This window comes from Nicotiana tomentosiformis, chromosome 6 (assembly GCF_000390325.3).
Source record: "Nicotiana tomentosiformis chromosome 6, ASM39032v3, whole genome shotgun sequence".
In the NCBI taxonomy this organism is placed as follows: domain Eukaryota; kingdom Viridiplantae; phylum Streptophyta; class Magnoliopsida; order Solanales; family Solanaceae; genus Nicotiana; species Nicotiana tomentosiformis.
The window spans coordinates 132867659-132889728 of record NC_090817.1 but is presented as its reverse complement, the minus strand read 5'-3'; the positions used below and the strand labels follow the sequence as shown (position 1 = coordinate 132889728).

General features: G+C 36.5%; 3 protein-coding genes and 1 long non-coding RNA gene across 7 annotated transcripts; 2 read left to right on the top strand and 2 right to left on the bottom strand.

The window, feature by feature from the left end:
- The first annotated feature begins 2494 nt into the window (after positions 1-2494).
- LOC104095709 (proline--tRNA ligase, cytoplasmic) lies at positions 2495-9959 on the top strand. The gene is made up of 13 exons (XM_009601894.4): positions 2495-2769; positions 3606-3683; positions 3787-3872; positions 4693-4785; positions 4983-5099; positions 5569-5756; positions 6019-6085; positions 7501-7623; positions 7726-7878; positions 7974-8258; positions 8425-8643; positions 9454-9547; positions 9724-9959. Exons 2-13 carry the CDS (start codon positions 3662-3664, stop codon positions 9786-9788), a joined length of 1512 nt encoding a protein of 503 aa, XP_009600189.1. The 5' UTR covers positions 2495-2769; positions 3606-3661; the 3' UTR covers positions 9789-9959.
- LOC117276652 (uncharacterized) lies at positions 8452-10603 on the bottom strand. Its single transcript, XR_004506925.2, has 2 exons — positions 10467-10603; positions 8452-8755 (listed from the first exon to the last, which is right to left on the bottom strand). It is a non-coding gene; the product is annotated as an uncharacterized lncRNA (long non-coding RNA).
- LOC138893417 (proline--tRNA ligase, cytoplasmic-like) lies at positions 10480-19785 on the top strand. 4 transcript variants are annotated; one of them, XM_070177836.1, is made up of 14 exons: positions 10493-10620; positions 11723-11862; positions 13145-13221; positions 13326-13411; positions 14257-14349; positions 14523-14639; positions 15112-15299; positions 15558-15645; positions 17100-17222; positions 17309-17461; positions 17554-17838; positions 17996-18214; positions 19276-19369; positions 19541-19785. In XM_070177836.1, exons 3-14 carry the CDS (start codon positions 13200-13202, stop codon positions 19603-19605), a joined length of 1533 nt encoding a protein of 510 aa, XP_070033937.1. In that variant the 5' UTR covers positions 10493-10620; positions 11723-11862; positions 13145-13199; the 3' UTR covers positions 19606-19785. The 4 variants fall into 4 exon arrangements, with proteins under 4 accessions (XP_070033938.1, XP_070033936.1, XP_070033939.1 ...); XM_070177837.1 differs by lacking the exon at positions 11723-11862 and having other exon boundaries at positions 10480-10620; positions 15558-15624; XM_070177835.1 differs by lacking the exon at positions 11723-11862 and having other exon boundaries at positions 10480-10620.
- Positions 19786-20322: 537 nt separating this feature from the next.
- On the bottom strand, positions 20323-21383 carry LOC104095708 (uncharacterized). The gene has a single exon (XM_009601891.4). The coding sequence runs from the start codon at positions 21177-21179 to the stop codon at positions 20604-20606; it is 576 nt and encodes a 191-aa protein (XP_009600186.1). The 5' UTR covers positions 21180-21383; the 3' UTR covers positions 20323-20603.
- Positions 21384-22070: the final 687 nt, after the last annotated feature.

Genomic DNA, 22070 nt, shown 5'->3' with positions numbered 1-22070 from the left:
AGCTACGATATCTTCTTCGATTCGTAATTTGGTACTGTACCTATTATAGACATCATTTCATGTCATGGCAGGGAATTCTCGTAGGCTCTCTTTAAGCCTCATCGTAGCTTTTGGACTTTTTTCGTTTAAATTGCTTGCAAATGCCATGGCTGCCCAATTATCGGGTACTCTTGGTAGCAGCATTCTTTCACGTTAGAATCTGTCTACGAATTCACGAAGCAATTCTGTATCTCCTTGCTTTACTTTGAATATATCCTCCATTCTCTTTTTAACTTTTTGTGCGCCTGAGTGTGCTTTTATAAATAGATCTACAAGCTCAGCAAAAGAGTCGATATAATTTTCAGGTAAAAGAGAGTACCATGTTAACGCTCCTTTAGTAAGTGTTTCCCCAAACTTTTTGACCAGCACAGATTCAATCTCCTGCTTGGTTAAATCATTGTCTTTTACTCCCGTGGTGAATGCAGTGACGTGGTCACGTGGATCGGTTGTTCCATCGTATTTTGGGATGTCAGGCATTTTGATTTTTTTGGGAATTGGTAATGGAGCTGTGCTTGGTTTTCATGGTTGTTGTGAATATTTGTTGAAATCAACTCCTTTGATCACATGTGGTACGCCGGGTATTTGCTCAATACGGTCGTTTTGTTCTTTTACCTATTTCTGCAAGGTTAGTATTAAAGTTTGTAAATCAGAATTATTAGGCGTACCTGGTCTCCCATCACGTGACTTGTTGGGAGTTCCTCCGCTTACACAATTAACCAACCCTGACCATGGAAGTTCCACAGTTGCAGTATTGTTTGGTGGAGGTATGGGTGGCACAGCTGGTAGTCCCCTAATGAAAGCCTGGAGAGCATCATTCACGTACTCAGTAATTAACTGCTTCACAGCATCCTGCTCGACAATTTGTTCATTTCCATGTTGGTCATTGTTATGAGTAGTGGATCTTTTTGGTGATGCTTCTCTTGAATTGCGTGGGGTTCCCTGAGGAGATGGAACTGGAGTTCCTTCCACCTGTTGGTTGTTGTCATTGACATTCGACATGATTCAGTTGAGAGAGAGTGATTTGAAAAGTAAGAGAAGATTATCAGATTTCCGGTAACAGAACCAATTTGTTTAACCAAAGAATTTGATTCTCAGTCAAAGCCTATTTTTAGAAGTACTCGAGTTACTGATAATCAAGAAATTCAATATTCTCTCAGAAATAAGAAAGGAAATTAGAACAAGAAATGACAAATTAATCAATTGAAAGTACAAGAAAGTAGTTATATTCCGATAATAATCAGAGTATGTCTTTACAAGTGAAATTCCCTCCCCTTATATAGAAATTTACAAATATAATATTTTCTTCCCTTTTATGACCGAATCATTATGAGCATTAATGACATTAATAAAACGTTATAATTGGCAACCATAACTGTTTATGAAAATTCTGTAACGGTTCCGATTCTTCTTCCACATTAATTAGAGGTTCATGAATCTTCCCTCTTTACTGTCTTGATTCATCCTGCCTGTTTCTCTTTAATGAGTAATTTAGGCTCGAGCAACCGAACCCTTTCGTCTCGTGAGTGATTTGCTCGTACTTGTTGTAAATTGTGAATATTTTAATACGATACTCCAGTTGTCATCTTTTTAGTGATCCACGTATTTTGCCATGTCATCCTCATATAATTCCATGTGTAATATTTATTTTTTTACTAATACAATATCAAAGCTATTAAATTATTTTTTGTAACAAAAAAATAAGTCAATTTTATTTGAAGTATCATAAAAAGTCACTAAGTATAATAGAAAATGTGTCCTTTGTCTTCTCTTAATGACTTTCCATGGAAAAGACACTTAGATTCTTTTGTTCATGTGATTCCCGAGATGTTTATCATGATATGAAGTTTAAGAAAAAAAAGACTTTTGATCGTATAAAAAGTATCCATGAATTTATAGTATTAAATATGCTTAATATTTTTATATTATAAAAATATAATAACAACAACAATAATAACAAACCTAGTATAATTTCACGAGTGGAGTATGGGGAGGTAGCGTGTACACAGACCTTACCCCTACCTTGAGCGTAGAGACACTGTTTTTGATAAACTCCCGGTTCAAAGAAAGAAAAAAGAAAGCAGTAACAACCAACCATAACAACAACAAGATAATGAGAAAACAAGCAGTAATAACAACAAGATAGTAAAAGAACAAGCAATATCAACAACAAGATAATAAAAAATATGTAGTATTAGAGATTATCAATAACCGAATACTCAACGAACTACTACTAATAATACTGGTAGGGAGGAGTCACACACTCGACTATCTACTAACCTTAAACCTAATTCTCGAACTCCACGCCTTCCTATCAAAGAGTGTGTTATAAAAATACTTATGTTATTAATATTGAAAAAATATGTTATTAAAGATAAAGTAAAAAAATTTAACTTCAAAATTCTTAAAATATTAAAAAGGATTTAAAGGAGAATGCTTGGAGAAAAACAAGGGGGAGGAAATAATGCTTATATAAAATAGAACAGTAGCAGAAAACAAAAAGAGGAAAATGTAACATGTTTACTGTCTGGTAGAGTGAATTCATTCTGTAATTTCAATAGAGTGGTGAATCTGAATTCTACTCACAAGTCAAACAGGATAAAGAGCAGCGTGTCGTTTTCCCATACTCTTTCCTAGCGTTGACACTTTCCTTCTCCTTCCACTGCTGCGCCGCTTCATCATCCTCAAACCCTCCCCAGTCCGGCGTCGTTTTCGCCTCTCTTTGTTGCCAAGGTCAGTCTAAAATTGTTGACCATATCCTTTTGCAATTGCTAATACCGGAACTTCTTTATTATTTTTTTTTCAATTTCTTTTTTCTCTGTTATGGGTGCATTATATTAGATTTAAAGTTTTTTTTTTCAGTTTCATGTTAATGGGTGTTGTGTTACATTATATGAAGCCTTATTATATGTCCCATGATGCGTGATGCACGGTTATATAGCTGTTCTTATTGAGTATACCAAATTGCATATCTTTCATTCTTGTCATGATTTTGTCAAGTCTCATACCTGTTTAAATGGGCGAAGTTTTAAACATTTTAATGCAGTATCTTCTTGAAGCTAATTTTCGGATTTTATGATAATTCAGATTATTTTTTTATCGCCCACCTCAACTAATTCCACGGCATTATTGCTACCTCCCACTAGCAATAGGTACCAGGTAACTCTGTCTATCAAGGTTTGGACAGATTGGAAGAAATCACCTAGTGTTTTTGCCTCCGCTAGGATTTGAACCTGAGATCTCATGATTCTCAACCCACTTCATTGACCACCAGGCCTCACCCTTAGGTGCAGATTATTGCAGCTAGCAACTCATGTTTTCTCATATGTGTATGCGAAATGTAACTGAGTAGTTCAGTAACTGATAGTGTTGAAATAGTTGGAAGGCAGATCTGGATGAAAATTTTGATGCATCTATCGGAGAAAAAAAGGGTGCAAAACCTTCATATTTTTAAATTGATTGATCCGTCAAATTAAGAAGAAAAAGAAAATAAATGATAATTAACCCCTTTCAGAAGCTGATATTTGTTGAACTTGATCAGTTGTTGCCCTTGTTTTGCTGTTAAACAGTACCCCCGGCAATTGGGAGGGAACATTCTTAGCTGTCGTTTGAGGTGTTTGCTGCCATGGCTGGTAAAGATTCAAATAGTAAGTAATTCTCGCTAGTTGATTGCTCTTAACGTAAATTTTCTGACTCTTCAATTTTTCAGTCTGCACTTTGTATAATATATCCGTGTTTTCCGTTGTTTAGAGGGAAAAAAGAAAGAAGTCAAGAAAGAGACAGGTCTTGGTCTCTCTTCCAAGAAAGATGAGAACTTCGGGGAGTGGTATTCTGAGGTAAGCTTGGGATATTCAACTATTAGAGATGTTAGATGTGATAATCATGGGTTCTTCTGAGGTCATTTTGCTTTGTGCAAAAGAAGAGTTTCAGCATGGGGTTCTAGTTGCTTTTAGCAATCTATTTCTTTCTTTAAAAATACATTGTCCCCCTTTATTTTATTTAATGTCTTTCGCTTGGCATCATAAAACTAGTTAGTGCATGACATGGAGGTACCTAACAGGGGATCTCATGGTGCCATGTTGGGAAGTCGAGATTACTATCTACTCATTTCTTTTATTTCTTGTCCATTTCCGCACATTTCTCCATCTTCTTCTTCCTATATTTTTTTGGGGTGCAATTCTTCTTTATTCACTTTCAACAAAGCCGGAATTGATTTTCTTGATTCTTAACATGCATGAAAGGATCTTTGGATAATGTAGGGCAACCTGAAATTCCTTGGCAAAGACTTCTATAATACGTTCTATTATTCCATAGATATATATGTCCGCGGCAAGTGGATCATTCATGTGCAAACGTAACTGAAAAAGAAAGCTTCCCTTTTGTTACCAATCTTCTTCTCCTTACTGATGTTTTAACCTGCATGTATCTCCAGTTTGTTAGTAAGTTTAATGCACTCTATCAGACAAGTACTATAAGTGAATAGCTCAATGCCATGTATGTCTTCAACGGCCATTGACTTTGTTATTTGTCTGCTTACTTGTATGATGCATTTATTAAGATTCCTGCTCTTTCTATGTACTTCCTGTCTTATTGCATTTGCAAGTTCCTTTTTTATCACATATCATGATTTTGATTCTCCTTGACTAATAACTGTAGGTGGTTGTTAGTGGTGAAATGATTGAGTACTATGACATTTCGGGCTGTTATATCTTACGGCCTTGGGCCATGTCCATCTGGGAGATATTGCAAGTAAGTTTGTCCCTCAAAATGATTGTTTGGTGTGGGCCTTATTCAGGATTGAATTCTTTTTTTATGTCAACTATGTTGACAATTCTTTTGAAAAGGAGATGTTATCTACATGACTGGCGTCTTATTTTGGACATTTTGGATCATTTTTTACCCCTTTTTTCATTATATTTACAATGCATCCACAATTCTGTTTCCAGGCCTTTTTTGATGCTGAAATTAAGAAGATGAAGATAAAGAACTCCTACTTCCCTCTTTTTGTGTCCCCTGGTGTTCTACAAAAGGAAAAGGACCACATAGAAGGATTTGCTCCTGAGGTGAGGCTTGGCTCTTGTTGGCAAACTCTTGTGTTCTTCCAGTCTGTGAAGCACTGGGAAGGCTTTTAGTGTTTTTTTTATACTCTGTGTTTCCTTTCCATTTTCTGTCCTTCCTTTTTATGACACCTTGATTTGTGAATCTGGATTATATCTTCCAAATATGTATATAAGTTGTCCCTGCTGCTCCTATTCTTCTTTCTTCAAGGGATAATAGTAAAAAGTGAAGGGATTTTCCATTTTATATTCTTTTAAATCTCCTTCAAACCCATCAAATAGTTGAGAAAGTTATCACAAATTTGTGCGATATATGATTCCTAGATGTAAGATACTTCCTTCAGTCGCGTTGTTAGTTTCAATTACAGAAACTTCAGTCATGTTCTTCAGTTAGTAGGATCCTCTTAAGCAATCTAAAACTGTATAGCATTTGTTCAGTAACCATGCGTTATAACCAATTGTCATCATTCTACAGGTTGCTTGGGTTACAAAATCTGGAGAGTCTGATCTGGAAGTGCCCATTGCGATTCGGCCAACAAGTGAAACAGTGATGTATCCGTATTTCTCTAAGTGGATAAGGGGACATCGTGACTTGCCCTTGAGACTTAACCAGTGGTGCAACGTTGTGCGATGGGAGTTTAGCAACCCAACCCCCTTTATCAGGTTCACTTTTTGAGTTTATGTTTTTCACCTGTCTCTCATCAGAAAGTTGATGAGCTCTGACTGCAAACATTTGTTTTGCATCTTGTTTAAGCTAAAAAAGAATCCAACATTGTATCTTTCTGGGAGGATGGACCTAATTGTTATCTCCTTTCTTTTACTGCTCCTCATGTATTTCTTATACGTTATTAACATCAACCATCTATTCATTCTTTTGAGATCTTCAAGCCGTGTATAACAATTTTTGCACGTGTTCCTTACTCAGGAGTCGTGAGTTTCTTTGGCAAGAAGGACACACTGCTTTTGCAACTAAGGAGGAGGCAGATGCAGAGGTATTTGGTTATATATTAGAGTGTGCAATTGAGTCGTTTATCATTTTCAGAAAAAAACTGAACCGTTTCTTAAGCTTCATTAAAATGGCTATACAGAGTAGTACACAGCTTGAAAGCAGTGGATGTTAACTGAAATTTAGTAATTGTAAATTTTTTTCTGTTTATTCCTACTCTGTCCTTTGTCCTATGCTTGCTTTATGATGCATTTATGCAAAACTAAGCTTTCTGGAGCTGTTTGCATCAACCATGAGGCTTATGGTTGTATCATGTTTGGATATATTGTGGTATGAGGTTTCATCTGTTCTTTCCAGTTAATGCTAATCATTAAAACTTGGTATTTGCATATTCTCTTTGGGATGGTGCGCAGAAGTACGAGAACTATAGTTTTTTTAAGCTCAAGGCAGCACCACGAGATACTTTACTTCGAGCACAAGCAAATCAAATTTTAGTGAACAATTAATCCGAGTTACATGGACCACCCTGCTAACCGGTCTTTACATGAGATGATGTCTGCTAACCTGTCTTGACATGAGATGACGTTGGTGCCTGCTAACCTGTCTTGAAATGAAGAAGATAATGATGCCAAAGCAAGGATGTAAACTTTTTGCTTTTGCTTCAGTTTCAAATGAGGGTTATACATTACCCTTTTCATTCAGGTTTGAATTGGAGGAACAATGAAGAGTGGACCCTTTTAACTTTTTGAGAAGATGGACGCTATGTTGGAATAATCCAAAAAGGGAAATGTGAGCAGACAAGTTGTGGAGAAAACAGATTTACCTTATGTGTGATATGGAAATTTGTTCCCATGTGTAGTGTATACAAATTATCATTGTAGAATTAGGTATGAATATCACAACATGCAAATAAGCCCATTTTCATGTATCTGTATGGCTCCTCTGTCTCTCAAAATTTGGGCTGTTATAGGCTTTGTTTCATGGCCAAAATTGGGCATGTGTGAATTTTGACTGCTGGCCTTGTCATGGCTGAAACTTTGGAAATGTGAGTTCAACCACTAGAGAAAGATGCATTTTTGTTGGTGCATAGTTGTACGGTTCTTTAGCTTCCTGGATCGTTCTCCTTATTAAGCATGGCATAACTTTGAAATTTGGTGTTGCTAGAAAGCTACTACAGCAATTGAAAAGTAGTTGGAGATTGTTTTCACCTATCGTGCTCCCAGCATCAGTGAAAAGTCTTAGTTGTTGTCTCTGACTTATGCATCCTTTGCGTGCTGTGATTTCTTATAATCTCGTCAAATTCTTGCTAAGCAAACTTCATAGTGTTAAAGGGCTTTTGAGAGAACTAGTTGCTCGAAACTGAGGTGCCTTGATTTATCCTAGAAAAGAATCAAGAATTGATGTGTCAGCTTCTATCTTTACTACTCTTTAATAAATACTGATTTCTAACGATTTTTTCAGGTTCTTGAAATCTTGGAGTTGTATAGACGTATATATGAAGAATTCTTAGCTGTTCCAGTGAGTAAGGGAAAGAAAAGCGAGCTTGAAAAGTTTGCTGGTGGACTCTATACGACTACAGTAGAGGTACCAAAGACACTTCTGTCAGAGACATTAGCAGTTCCTTTTACTGCTGGTGAACTTGTTCTTATCTGTCAGTCTTTAACATGGTTCATGGCTTTTTGCTAGGCTTTTATCCCTAATACCGGCCGTGGTATCCAAGGTGCAACTTCACACTGTTTAGGTCAGAATTTTGCAAAAATGTTTGAGATAAATTTTGAAAACGAGAAGGGAGAGAAGGCTATGGTCTGGCAGAATTCCTGGGCCTATACTACCAGAACGGTGGGTATTCCATGCCATTGAGCAACTCTGTATTGTGCAGTTAATAGCTCAGATTTCAGACTAATTCTCCCTTCTTTTCTATGGTACTGTGACAGATTGGTGTGATGATCATGGTTCATGGAGATGATAAAGGCCTGGTCTTACCTCCTAAAGTTGCAGCGACACAAGTAATTGTTATTCCTGTGCCATACAAGGACGCTAATACTCAAGGGATCTTTGATGCCTGTGCTGCCACTGTCAAAAACTTGAACGAATCAGGTATTCGTGCTGAGGCAGACTACAGAGACAACTACTCACCTGGCTGGAAATATTCTCACTGGGAAATGAAGGGGGTTCCTCTTAGGATTGAAATAGGACCAAAAGATCTTGCCAATAATCAGGTACCAATTATAGTTACTCCCTACTGAGTCCGTTGTTCATGAAAACAAAAAGTAGAAATGTTGTGTTCTATGGTGTTAATTGTTTGTTTTCTGAGAGCAGCCAAATAACATGCTGTTTTTTAATTTAATAGTTTTTCGATCCAAAACTCTGAAATAACTTTCCCAGGTACGAGCTGTTCGGCGTGACAACGGAGCGAAAACAGATATTCCTGTGGCAAATTTAGTCGAACAAGTAAAAGATGTGCTCGCCTCTATCCAACAAAATCTGTTTGATGTTGCAAAACAAAAGCGAGATGCTTGTGTTCAGGTTGTAAAGACCTGGGATGAATTTGCTGAAGCACTAAGCCAAAAGAAATTGATCTTGGCTCCTTGGTGTGATGAGGAGGTAAAATCCTATCAAATGAGATGAATTTTTTATTTTCCTCTTCAATGTGTTGGGCCGCGATAACAGAGGGAGTTTCACAGAGTCAGACATCAGGCAAGTTTGATCTTGAAATCTGCATATTGGCAGGGTTGATTTAGTCAATCTTGAAATTCAATGGATTGCGATCATGGTCAATTAGCACTCAATATCTACTGATTATATCAAATTAAATCTAGAATTCACTTGAGATTCATGAACCCTTCTAAAAGATATGGTAATAGACGGACTCAGAACTAATGCTTTATTGGTCAGATCTGATAACAAACAAGTGTTCCTTATGCAGATGGTCACATATTCTTCTCTTTTACGTGAAGGGTTTTAAAACTCACTAAGCTCTAACTAGAGTCACACCTTAACCATCTTAAGAAACTCGCTTCCATCATCCAGAAATGAAGTATGGATGCTCCTATGTCTGGTTTGTCCGGTTTGGACAAATCATGCGTTCACTTTTACGAAGCAGGGAAAGATTGTATCAGTTGTAGTTAATGTTTTCCCTGGTGAATAGACTATTTTGGCTACACTGCTAAAAATGCCACCTCCTTTTCCCAGCCAAAAGATAATGAAAATGGGAACGAACTTAAACTAAGAAATCCTTCCATAGCACTTTGTTTCTGGTGAGTGCAGCTTATCCTTCTCTTATGATAATAATATTAATTTGCATAGTGAGTTTGTTATTCCTGATGCACATTCATCTGAAATTGAGGTGTTTCCAGCTAGTTCATCATTTCTTGTTCGCATTCGTTTCACATGAACTCTGATACTTTCTAATAGGATGTCGAGAAAGATGTGAAGGCACGCACAAAAGGGGAAATGGGTGCAGCGAAGACTCTTTGTTCTCCATTTGACCAGCCTGAGCTGCCTGAAGGTACTATTTATCCTTGCAGTATGTATAACTATTGCCTAAAACGCAGCGAAGTTAAGCGTTGCCAATGTATACTTGTAGACTTGTCAGTTTTACTGCTGTTTTGGTGGTACTATTAATTGAAAATTGAATTTTACTGCCATAATCTAATATTATCATTTTCTCCTGCTACGTCATAGGTACATTGTGCTTTGCCTCTGGTAAACCTGCTAAGAAATGGACATACTGGGGCCGCAGCTATTGATGATTCATAATTTCATATTGATCTCTATTACATTTTTCTGAGTTCGGGCGATTTAGAAATTGTATTCCAGAATTGCTAATTGCATCCATGTTTTGTGCTGGATAATTCACTCTGTCTTTTGTTTCCCCCTTTTTCCAATCTTAAATTGAATTTTATAGTTCACAAATCAAAGAGATGCTCCTAAATATTTGCCCTTTGTCTTTCTTGTAACTTTTGATTTACTTTCAAAAATAGTATACACCAAATGGCTATCTTATCACCGTAGTATTCAAGGTTCGTTCATTCTCATTGCTGCAATGCTTCTTATATTTCTAAAGAAAATAAAGATAATTAGAATACGGCCAGAAAGCCTTTAATCTTGTGCATCCAGAAGATTAGTAACCTGGTAAATAAAGTAAGTAATTTTGTTACAATAATCTGAATGCTGAACTGCACTTATTTGTAAAATATATTTGCATCGGCAACGCATAAAAATTAAAACTATAGATCAATAACTACTACTCCTATATAACGATGCAAAAGGAAATCTAAAAAATATTAGACTTTAAAGATTTTAAAATCTGAAAAAGTATTTTGGAGCAAATTAAAAGGAAAATAACGCTTATCAACATGTTTACCCTCTGGTAGGGTGAATTCATTGTGTAATTCCAATAGAGGGGTGAATCTGAATTTACTCACAATTCAAACAGGATAAAGAGCAGCGTGTCGTTTTCCCATACTCTTTCCTTGCGTTGACACTTTCCTTCTCCTTCAGGCTTCCACTGCTGCGCCGCTTCATCATCCTCAAACTCTCCTCTTTTCGACGTCGTTTTCGCCTCTCTTTGTAGCCAAGGTCAGTCTAAAATTGTTGCCCCTCATATTTGTACCTGTACTTTTTAAAAATGGTACGGTTATATTTGCGCTTCGTTATACTTTGTTGACATATTTATTTTTACAATTATGCTTTAGGATCATATTTGTCCCTCCTCCGTTAGATCGCCATGACCCACCTTTGTTTTACTACATGGCGCCTATGTGGATTTCTTTTTCTTTCAATTTAAATATGTTCACCTATTTAAGATAATTTAACCTGCCCACTCAATTTAAATAAGACACACTAACTAGGTCACCACAACTAGTGAGGTAAGTGTTGACCATATTTAAATTGAGTGGGTGGGTTAAATTATCTTAAATAAGTGATCGTATTTAAATTGGAAGAAAAATAAATTCACATAGGCGCCATGTAGGAAAACAAAGGTAGGACATGGCGATCTAACGGATGAGGGACAAATATGATCCTAAGTATAATTGTAAGGATAAATATGTCAAAAAAGTATAACGAAGGGCAAATATAATCCTTTTTAAGAGTACAAGAGCAAATATGATCCTAAAGTATAACGATAAGGATAAATATATCTAAAAAGTATAACGAAGTACAAATATAACCTTTTTAAAGAGTACAGGAGCAAATATGACCCTTTTCCGTTTAACTTATTTCAATTTGATGTTAATGGGTGTTGTGTTACATTATATTAGGCCTTATTTTATGTCCCATTATAGCTATTCTTATTGAGTATACCACAGTGTTGTGAAGAGCGTGAAGCGAGAAAAAGCGACAACCCCCATTTCGCTTAAAGCGAGAAGCGAAGCGCTCGCTTTTTTGAAGTGAAGCGGAATTTTAAAAAAAAATTAAAATAAATACTGCATAGACAACATATATAATTGTAAGCAAATGTTCAATACTTCAATGTAAAAATTAAATAGCAGCATCAATTAAAGCACAAAATGAGCATCCTATTCTTCTACAAGATTGTCAAATTCTTGTATTCCGCAATCATTATTATATTGCTTGTCATCTTTTTCAACTTCTTCTTCTGTTTCATCATCGTCATCAAGATTATACAGTTCTTGTTCGTGAATCATTTGAGTCTTTAACTCTTTTTTTTTTTTTGAAGGAATGCTTTCAAATCTTCCTTCACATGCGACGGAACTTTAGGACAAGAGGCACTTTTTGACGATAGATTCCCCCATTTGAAATCTTGTCACAAAAAAGACATCTAATTGCCATCTTGTTGGTATCGCAAACACTTTCAGAGTAAGCCCAAGCCGGGTCTTTCCTATCTTTTTTTGGCGCCATTAAAAGAACAACTACATAACACATAAGAAAGGCAATAAGAACTAAGAATAAAGGATATAAAAAATTAGAGGAATTCTCTGTTAAAAACTGAAAAAATTGGGCAGTAATTTTCTGGAAAAAATTTGCCAGCATTTCGCCGCTTTTTGGACGTTTAGAAAGAAAAAGAAAAAGTAAAAGAAAGAAGAAGAAGAAGAAGAAGAAGGAGAATGAAAATCAGAAGTTCAGAACATACCTGTTGAAGTCTTGAAGTCTTGAACTTGAAGTTGAAGAAGAAGAAGAAGAACCCTAGTCGATGTTGTTGAAGAAGTCCAGACCAGTGTTTAATCCAAAAACTCGTTTTTAATAAAATAGGGTTGAGTATTTTAAAACAGAGAAGCGGACGCTTCTTCGATTTGCTTCGCTTTCCCCGCTTCTCGCTTTTTACAGAGAAGCGGTCGCTTTTACTGACCTGAGTCGCTTCACCTTGCTGAAGCGCTGCCCTTCACGCTTCGCCTTGCTTCTCGCTTAAAGCGAGGAAGCGGGCGCTTTTTTAAACACTGGTATACCAAAGTGCATATTTTTCGTTCTTGTCATGATTTTTGTAAGTCTCGTACCTGTTTTAGATGGGCAAAAGTTTAAGCTAGACATAAATCTGATTGAAACTTGAAAAAAGAGTTTTTGTAGTTGTTGAAAAATAATTTTTGAAAGTTGAAGTTGTGTTTGGTCATGCATTTTATTTTGAAGAAAAGTTGAAGTTTTGTGAGTGGAAAGAAAATTTTCACCCAAAAACTGCTCTAAACCAGAATTTAGGAACTTGGAAATTTTTGATTTTTTTTCCCAAAACATTATCATATTTCATAAACAAACAATGTTTTCAATTGTTTTTTGAAAAAATGAAGCCAAAGTCTATGGCCAAACGGGAGAAACCTGATGAAGTAGCACCTTCTTGAAACTACTTTTTGGGCATTATTACAATTTAGATTATTGCAGCTAGTAGCTTCTGTTTTTCATATGTGTATGCGAGTTCTATTGTAATTGAGTAATTCAGAAATTTGATAGTGTTAAAATTGATGGAAAGCAGATCCGGATGAAAATCTTGATGCATCTATCATAGGAAAAAAGGGTGCAAAACTTTCGTATTCTTGAATTGATTGATCAATGAAATTAAGAAGAAAAAGAAAATAGATGATAATTGGCTGCTTGCGCAAGCTGATCGTTGTTGAACTTGATTAATTGTTGGCCTTGTTTTGCTGTTAAACAGTACCCTGGCTATTGGGAGGGAACATATTTAGCTTTTGTTTGAGGTGTTTGCTTCCATGGCTGGTAAAGATTCAAATAGTATGTAATTCTCATTAGTTGACTGCTTATGCAAATTTCCTGTTCTCACTCTTCAAAGTTTTCAGTCTGCACTTTGTAATATTTTCGTCTTGCCTTTTGTTTAGAGGGAAAAAAGAAAGAAGTCAAGAAAGAGACAGGTCTTGGTCTCTCTTCCAAGAAAGATGAGAACTTTGGGGAGTGGTATTCTGAGGTAAGATTGGAATGTTCAACTATTAGAGATGCTAAATGTGATATTCATGGGTGCTTCTGAGGTTATTTTGCTTTGTGAAAAAAAAGAGTTGGAATATGAGCTTCCAGATGCTTCAAGCAATCCAATTTTTCTAAAGTTACATCCCCCCCCCCCTCTTCCCCAAAAGCTTATTTATTTAATGTCTTTCACTTGGCATTACAAAACTAGTTAGTGCATGACATGGAGGTACCTAATTGAGGATTTCTTGGCGCCATGTTGGGCAGGGCAAGATTAGTTTCTACTCATCTCTTTTTATTTCTAGTCCATTTTCTGCACATTTCTCCATCTTCTTTGTTCCTGTATTGTTTTGGTGGTGCAAGTCTTTTGTCTTTATTAACTTTCAACAGAGCCGGAATTGATTTTCCTTGATCCCTAATATGCATCAAAAGAATCTTTGGATAACATAGGCCAACCTGAAATTCCTTGGCAAAGACCTCTATAAGATGTTCTATTATTTCATAGAATCAATGTCCCCGGCGGCAAGTAGATCATTCATGTGCAAACATAACCGAAAAAGAAAGCTTCCCTTTTGTTACCAACCTTCTTCCCTTACTGGTGTTTTAAACCTGCCTGTATCTCCAGTTTGTTAGTAAGTTTAATGCACTCTATCAGACATGTACTATAAGTGAATAGCTCAATGTCATGTACGTTTTCAACAACAATTGACTTTGGTATATATCTGCTTACTTGTGTGATGCATTTCTTAAGATTCCTGCTCTTTTTATGTACTTCCTGTCATATTGCATTTACAAGTTCCTTTTTATCACATATCATGATTTTTACTCCTCCTTGACTAATAATTGTAGGTGGTTGTTAGTGGTGAAATGATTGAGTACTATGATATTTCTGGCTGCTATATCTTACGGCCATGGGCAATGTCCATCTGGGAGATATTGCAAGTAAGTATGTCCCTCAAACTGATTGTTTTGTGTGGGCCTTATTCAGGATTGAATTCTTTTTTATGTCAGCTAAGTTGACAATTCTTTTGAAAAGGAGATGTTATCTACATGACTGACAATTTTTCACCCCTTTCTTCATTACATTTACAATGCATTCTTAATTCTGTTTCCAGGCCTTTTTTGATGCTGAAATTAAGAAGATGAAGATAAAGAACTCCTACTTCCCTCTTTTTGTGTCCCCTGGTGTTCTACAAAAGGAAAAGGACCACATAGAAGGATTTGCTCCTGAGGTGAGGTGAGGCTCTTGTTGGCAAACTCGAGTTATTTTTTCACTCTGTGAAGCACTGGGAAGGCTTTGTGTTTTTTTTTACACCTCTTTGTTTCCTTTCCATTTTCTGTCTTTTCGTTTTATGACACCTTGATTTGTGAAACTGGATTTTATCTTCCAAAATATGTATATAAGCTGTTGCTGCTGCTTTTATTCTTCTTTCTTCAAGGGATAATAGTAAAATGTGAAAAGGACTTCCCACTTTCTACTCTCTTAAATTTCCTTCAAAGGCATCATATAGTATAGAAAGTTACCACATATTTGGGTGATGTATGATTCCTAGATGTAAGATACTTTGTTCAGTTGTATTGTTAATTTCAATAACGGTAACTTCTATCATGGTCTTCAGTTTGTAGCATCCTCTTAAGCAATCTAAAACTGTATAGCATTTGTTCATCTACTATGCTCTATAACCGGTTGTCATCATTCTTTAGGTTGCTTGGGTTACAAAATCTGGAGAATCTGATCTGGAAGTCCCCATTGCGATTCGACCAACAAGTGAAACAGTGATGTATCCTTATTTCTCTAAGTGGATAAGGGGACACCGTGACTTGCCCTTGAGACTTAACCAGTGGTGCAACGTTGTGCGGTGGGAGTTTAGCAACCCAACCCCCTTCATCAGGTTTGCTTTTTGAGTTAATTCTTTTACCTGTCTCACATCAGAAAGTTGATGTGCTCTATCTGCAACTTTCTTTTGCAACTTGTTTAAGCTAATCAAATCCTACGTTCATCTTTCTGGGGAGGATGGACCTAATTGTTATCTCCTTTCTTCTACCTGCTCCGCATGTATATTTAGCTTATTCATTATAAACATCAACCTTCTATTCATTTGAGATCATCAAGCTGTGTGTAACACTCCTTGCCTGTGTTCCTTACTCAGGAGCCGTGAGTTTCTTTGGCAAGAAGGACACACTGCTTTTGCAACTAAGGAGGAGGCAGATGCAGAGGTATTTCGGTTATATGTTACAGTATGCAATTGATCATTAAAAATTCTATACAGGTAGTATCAGTGTTTTGGAGAGCACGAAGCGCAAAAAAGCGACGAGGGCTCGCCTCACCCAAAGTGCGAAGCTCGAAGCGAAGCGCGCGCTTCACTTCAGTGAAGCGCAATTTTAAAATTAAACTAAAATAAGCAATGCAAAGATAAATAAAATAACTAAATAAACAATAACTCAACAAAAATAAATATTTAACAAATGAAGCTTTATTTATAATTATAAATAAATATAAGCAGGTATTTCTCTATTAAATATAAATTATATTACATATCAATGTGTATCAAGTCCAATGTTGTGAAAACCGCTCGCTTCGCCTGAAAAGCGGTGAACATGCGCCTCGCTTTAAGCGACGAAGTGCGTGCTTCAAACAACATTGGGTAGTATATAGCTTGAAATATTGGATGTTAACTGAAATTTAGTAATTTATAAAATTCTTTTTCTTTTTATGCCTACCCCGTCCTTTGCCCTATGCTTGCATTTGCTATATGATGCAAAATTAAGCTTTCTGGAGCTGTTTGCATCAGGCCATGAGGCTTATGATTGTATCATGTTTGGAAGTGCTGAATAAGCTATCCTTTCCAGTTAATATTATTCATTAAAACCTGGTATTTGATTATTCTGTTTGGGATGGTGCGGAGAAGTAGGAGAACTATAGTTTTGTTTCAGCTCAAGGCGGCACCATGATACCACTTTACTTTATAGGACAAGCAAATCCTATTTTTGTGAACAATTATTTCGAGTTACATGGACCAGCCTGCTAAGCTGTCTTGACATGGGATGATGTCAGTGCCTGCTAACCTGTCTTCGAAGGAAGATGGATAGTGATGCTGAAGCCAGGATGTAAAAATTTTGCTCTGTTAAATTTCAAATGTGGGTTATATATTACCCTTCTCATTCAGGTTTAAATTGGAGGAACAATTGTGCTGGAGGGAAGAGTGGACCCCCTTAAAGTTTTAACTTTTTGAGAAGGCTATTTTGGGATAATCCAAAAGGGAAATATGAGCAGACAAGATCTGGAGAAAACAGATTTAACTTAAATTGTACTATGGGAATTTGTCGCTATGTATACGAATCATCATCGTAAAATCAGGGACGAATATTACAAAATGCAAATAAGCCATTTTCATGTGTTTGTAATTGTCCCACTTTCTGTCAAAATCTGGGCTGTTTTAGGCTTTGCTTCATGGCAGACAGACAATTCTAATCTCTGACTTGTGCATCTTCTGTATGCGGTGATTGTCTTTTAATCTTGTCAATATTTGTCTAATCAAAAGCAAATTCATTAGTATTACCCGTCTTTTGAGAGAACTAGTTGCTTGATACTGAGGTGCCCTGATTTATCCTAGACAAGAATTAAGAATTTGATGTGTCAGCTTCTATCTTTACTACTTATTAATAAATACATGTTCTGTCGATTTTTTCAGGTTCTTGAAATCTTGGAGTTGTATAGACGTATATATGAAGAATTCTTAGCTGTTCCAGTGAGTAAGGGAAAGAAAAGCGAGCTTGAGAAGTTTGCTGGTGGACTCTATACGACTACAGTAGAGGTAGACATTATTTGGCAGTCTTTTTACTGCTGGTGAAATTGTTCTTATCTTCATTCTTTTACATTGTTCACGGTTTTGTTTGCTAGGCTTTTATCCCTAATACTGGCCGTGGTATCCAAGGTGCGACTTCACACTGTTTGGGCCAGAATTTTGCAACAATGTTTGAGATAAATTTTGAAAACGAGAAGGGAGAGAAGGCTATGGTCTGGCAGAATTCCTGGGGCTTTACAACCAGAACGGTGGATATTCCCCATTGAGAAACTCTGTATTGTGCAGTTGGTAATTCAGATGTCAATCTAACTCACCCTTCTTTTATCTGGTACTGTGACAGATTGGTGTGATGATCATGGTTCATGGAGATGATAAAGGCCTGGTCTTACCTCCTAAAGTTGCAGCAACACAAGTAATTGTTATTCCCGTGCTATACAAGGATGCTAATAATCAAGGGATCTTTGACGCCTGTGCTGCCACTGTCAAAAACTTGAACGAATCAGGTATTCGTGCTGAGGCAGATTACAGAGACAACTACTCACCTGGCTGGAAATATTCTCACTGGGAAATGAAGGGGGTTCCTCTTAGGATTGAAATAGGACCAAAAGATCTTGCAAATAATCAGGTACGAATTATAGTTACTCTCTACTGATTCAGTTGTTCATGAAAAGTAGAAATGTTGTGTGCTATGGTGTTAATTGTTTGTTTTCTGAAAGCATTCAAATAAAGTGTGGTATCTGTTTTATGTTTTTTGATCCAAAACTCTGAAATAACTTTCTCAGTTACGAGCTGTTCGACGTGACAATGGAGCCAAAACTGATATTACTGTGGCAAATTTAGTCGAACAAGTAAACGATGTGCTTGCCTCTATCCAACAAAATCTATTTGATGTCGCAAAACAAAAGCGGGATGCTTGTGTTCAGGTTGTAAAGACCTGGGATGAATTTGCTGAAGCAGTAAGCCAAAAGAAATTGATCTTGGCTCCTTGGTGTGATGAGGAGGTAAAGTTCTATCAAACTTGTTGCATATGAGATGAATTTTTTAATGTTGGGCTGGGAAAATAGAGGGAATTTCACGGAGTCAGTCTCTGCATCAGGCAAGTTTGATCTTAAAATGCCACATATTGGCAGGGTTGATTTAGTTTATCTACAAATTCAATGGATTGCGATCATGGTCAATTAGCAACTCAATATCTACTGATTATATCAAATTAAATCTAGAAATAACTTGAGATTCATGGTCCCTGTCTAAGAGATATGGTAATAAACAGACTCAGAACCAATGCTTTATTTGTCAGATCTGATCACTAGTTTTCCTTTTTTTTTTTTTAATATTTTGCACCGGGTGTCCGAGTCTCTTTGAGCCCCGACTAATCCCGGGGGTGCACAGGCCCTCGGCAAGGAGTTTCCCGCAAAAGTGCACCACGGTTAATTCAGGTTTTACCCAGTCCGATGGCCCTCAGAAATTGTTTGCACCCAGTGGGTTTCGAACTTGAGACCTTGAAAGGGAGCAAACCCCAAGGCTCAAGTGAATCTGATCACTAGTTTTCCTTATGCAGATGGTCATATATTCTTCTCTTTTGTGTGAAGGGGTTTAAAACTCATTAAGCTCTAACTAGGCACACCTTAACCATCTTAAGAAACTCACTTCCATCATCCAGAAATGAAGCATGGATGCTCCTATGTCTGGTTTGTCCGATTGGACAAATCATGTGCTCACTTTTATGAAACAGGAAAAGATTGTGTCCTAGTTGCAGTTAGTGTTTTCCCTGAGCTGGTGAATAGACTATTTTGGCTACACTGTTACAAATGCCGCCTGCTTTTCCCAGCCCAAAGATGATGAAACTGAGAACGAACTTAAACTAACAAATCTTTCTATAGCACTTTGTTTCATGGTGAGTGCAGGCTCTCTCTCTCTTTCTTGTAATAATAACATTAATTTGCTTAGTGAGTTTGTTATTCCTAATACAGATTCCTTAAATTGAGGTGATCTATTTATTCCCAGCTAGATCATCATTTCCTGTTTGCATATGTTTCACATGAACTCTGATACTTTCTAATAGGATGTCGAGAAAGATGTGAAGGCACGGACAAAAGGGGAAATGGGTGCAGCGAAGACTCTTTGTTCTCCATTTGACCAGCCTGAGCTGCCTGAAGGTACTATTTATCCTTGCAGTATGTATAACTATTGCCTAAAACACAGCGAAGTTAAAATAAGCGTTGCCAATCGTAGACTTGTTAATTTTACTGCTGTTTTGGTGGTACTGCTTATTGAAAATTGAATTTTACCATAATCTAATATTATCATTTTCTCCTGCTACGTCGTAGGTACATTGTGCTTTGCCTCGGGTAAACCTGCTAAGAAATGGACATACTGGGGCCGCAGCTATTGATGATTCATATTGATCTCTATTCCATTTTTCTGAGTTCGGGCGATTTAGAAATTGTATTCCGAATTGCTAGTTGTAACCATAGTTTCTTTCTTGACATGTTTTGTGCTGGATAATTCACTTTGTCTTTTGTTTCCCCCTTTTTCCGATCTTATATTGAATTTTATAAGATGCTCTTAAATATTTGCCCCTCGTCTTTTTTCTAACTTATGATTTACTTTAAAACATGGTATACACCAAATGGCTATCTTATCACCGTAGTATTCAGGGTTCGTTCATTCTCATTGCCGCAATGTCTTACCTATATCTAAAGTAAGCAAAGGTAATTAGAATATGGTCAGAGAGCCTTTAATCTTCTGCATCCAGAAGATTAGTAACCTGGTAAATAAAGTAAATAAATTTGTTGCAATAACCTGAATTCTGAACTGCACTTATTTGTAAAATATTTGCACTGGGAGAGTATAAGTTAAAACTACAGACCGATAACGACGCAAAAGGCAAGCCAGAGGAAAAAAAAATACTAGTAGGAGTATATGTTATCACAATCTAGATTTTGAAACTATTGATAAAGACAAAAGTAGGAAAACATTTTGTAAAAGGTTAAAGAGATCGATCATCGTATCTTATGATACTTTAAAATAATTTAAGTTCGTTATTTTATGGACTATGTAAAAACTGATTCCGTAATTGTATGGTGTAATCACTATGCTTACAATAAACTAATCGATAAAATGATATTTTCAAAATTAAGCAATCTGCATATTTCCACACAACCATATGGTGACGATCTAATTAATGATACAGATCCTCATCAAATCAACACAATCAGTGGAATTATGCTTATCCCCACCACTAATACAAAAAACACTGACCAAAATTCCTAATTAAAACACCCAAACAAAAACCTGCGAAACTCCAAAACCAAAAAAAGATTGGTGGGAGAATAAAAAATCCATCTCTCCCCAATCAAGTTTTAAGTCCATAAAACAAAACAAGAAAATTTAAGTAGGTTTCAGATTCTGAAACATTGAATCCCACCTGATTGAGGAAGTCCAATAATCACTATAATCTAGCTCCGTCTTCTCATCACCACGAAGATCATGAACCATAGGACTCGAAAAACTATTAATTCTTGAACTAGGCATGAAAATAGGACTACCATTTGTAAGCAATAAAGTATTTTGCTTAGGTGCCACAACACTACTCTTGTTTCTCTTCATCTTAAGCATTGTTCTCTTCCCTCTTGAACTGTAACTTCTTCTAGGCACAAGAGCAAGAGCTGATTCGTCGCTACGAAGAACCCATGTCCTAAAATACTTGGAAAAACGTTTCTTGGTACGTTTCATTACAAGGAGAAACTTTGACATGGAATTTGGAACAGCTCCTCTCTCTTTCTTGGCAAGTTTGAGAATTTCTAGCCTGTGTTTGGCTATAGAAATTCCCATGCTTTGGAGAAATTCGTGGTTGAAGTAAGGGATGTCGTCTTGTTCAAGCTCGTTATGAGCAAATGCTAGGCCATATTCATAAACAAGTGATGGCTCTAGTTCTGTTTTGGACAGCCAAGAAAACCAATCCATGGCTAATTTGTTGTGTTGTTTGAAAGGAAAATAAATGTGTTTTGGAAATATTTATAAAGCTGAAAGTTAAGACATTGAAGGAAAAGAAAAGATAAAGGCTAAAGAAATGATGAGAAATTGGACATTTGGACTTTGCTTTTTCGTTAGTGTGTGGCTGTTACTTTGTTGGGGTGGTAGTTGAAACTTGAGAATGACTAAAAGAGAAAGATGGAGATGTTGAATATGATTTGTGGGGTATTCACTATTTCAAGGCCATGTTCCCTCCAAAATATGGCAAGTGTGAATTGGGACTTTTTCAAAGAGTGAGAAATAAGAAATGTTGGAGAGTTATATTGCCATCAATCACGGCGTGGAAAAAGCTTGGGTATATATTGGGGCCATTAGCCCTACTCGGCTTTTGCTTCTCTTTTGCCTTTGCTCTAGGGATTAGTGATTAGTCACTCCAAAATGCAAGGAGTAGCTTTTCTAATAGCATCAGAGAGAAACCTAAACCTCTAAGCAACAATATTCTTTTTAAATGTGGCGTCCGAATCAGTTCAGTATATGCTATTTTTTACTCACGCAAGTATAGATAACTATACCTACCGAGACTTAAGTATATGAGAAAAAATTATTTAGCGTTTTTGCCGTTGCTGAAATTTAAACTCTTATCTATGATTTTCATCCCAAGGTCGGTGTGTGCAAACCTCTAAGCCAAACATGTGCATCAATTTTCTTGTTTAAAGACTTTGATTTCTTCTTTTATCTCGCTCTCCACTAATTTATTTGCTTGGAATACAGTGTGGGTATATGGAAAAAGCTTTTCCGGATCTTTGACTGAGAATCTGCTTTGTCCAGAAGGTACAAAAGTGTAGGTTTGATTAATCATATATTATTGTTAATGAGGTTTGA

Bases quoted from the DNA above. Each gene is read 5' to 3' on its own strand.
- LOC138893417 (XM_070177835.1), top strand. From the start codon at position 13,200: ATGGCTGGTAAAGATTCAAATA. The intron at 15,300-15,557 runs GTTTGCTTTTTG...TTCCTTACTCAG, and splicing joins AACCCAACCCCCTTCATCAG to GAGCCGTGAGTTTCTTTGGC. The intron at 17,462-17,553 runs GTGGATATTCCC...GTACTGTGACAG, and splicing joins GGGGCTTTACAACCAGAACG to ATTGGTGTGATGATCATGGT.
- LOC104095709 (XM_009601894.4), top strand. From the start codon at position 3,662: ATGGCTGGTAAAGATTCAAATA. The intron at 3,684-3,786 runs GTAAGTAATTCT...TCCGTTGTTTAG, and splicing joins GGCTGGTAAAGATTCAAATA to AGGGAAAAAAGAAAGAAGTC. The intron at 5,100-5,568 runs GTGAGGCTTGGC...ATCATTCTACAG, and splicing joins TAGAAGGATTTGCTCCTGAG to GTTGCTTGGGTTACAAAATC.
- LOC104095708 (XM_009601891.4), bottom strand. From the start codon at position 21,179: ATGGATTGGTTTTCTTGGCTGTCCAAAACAGAACTAGAGCCATCACTT.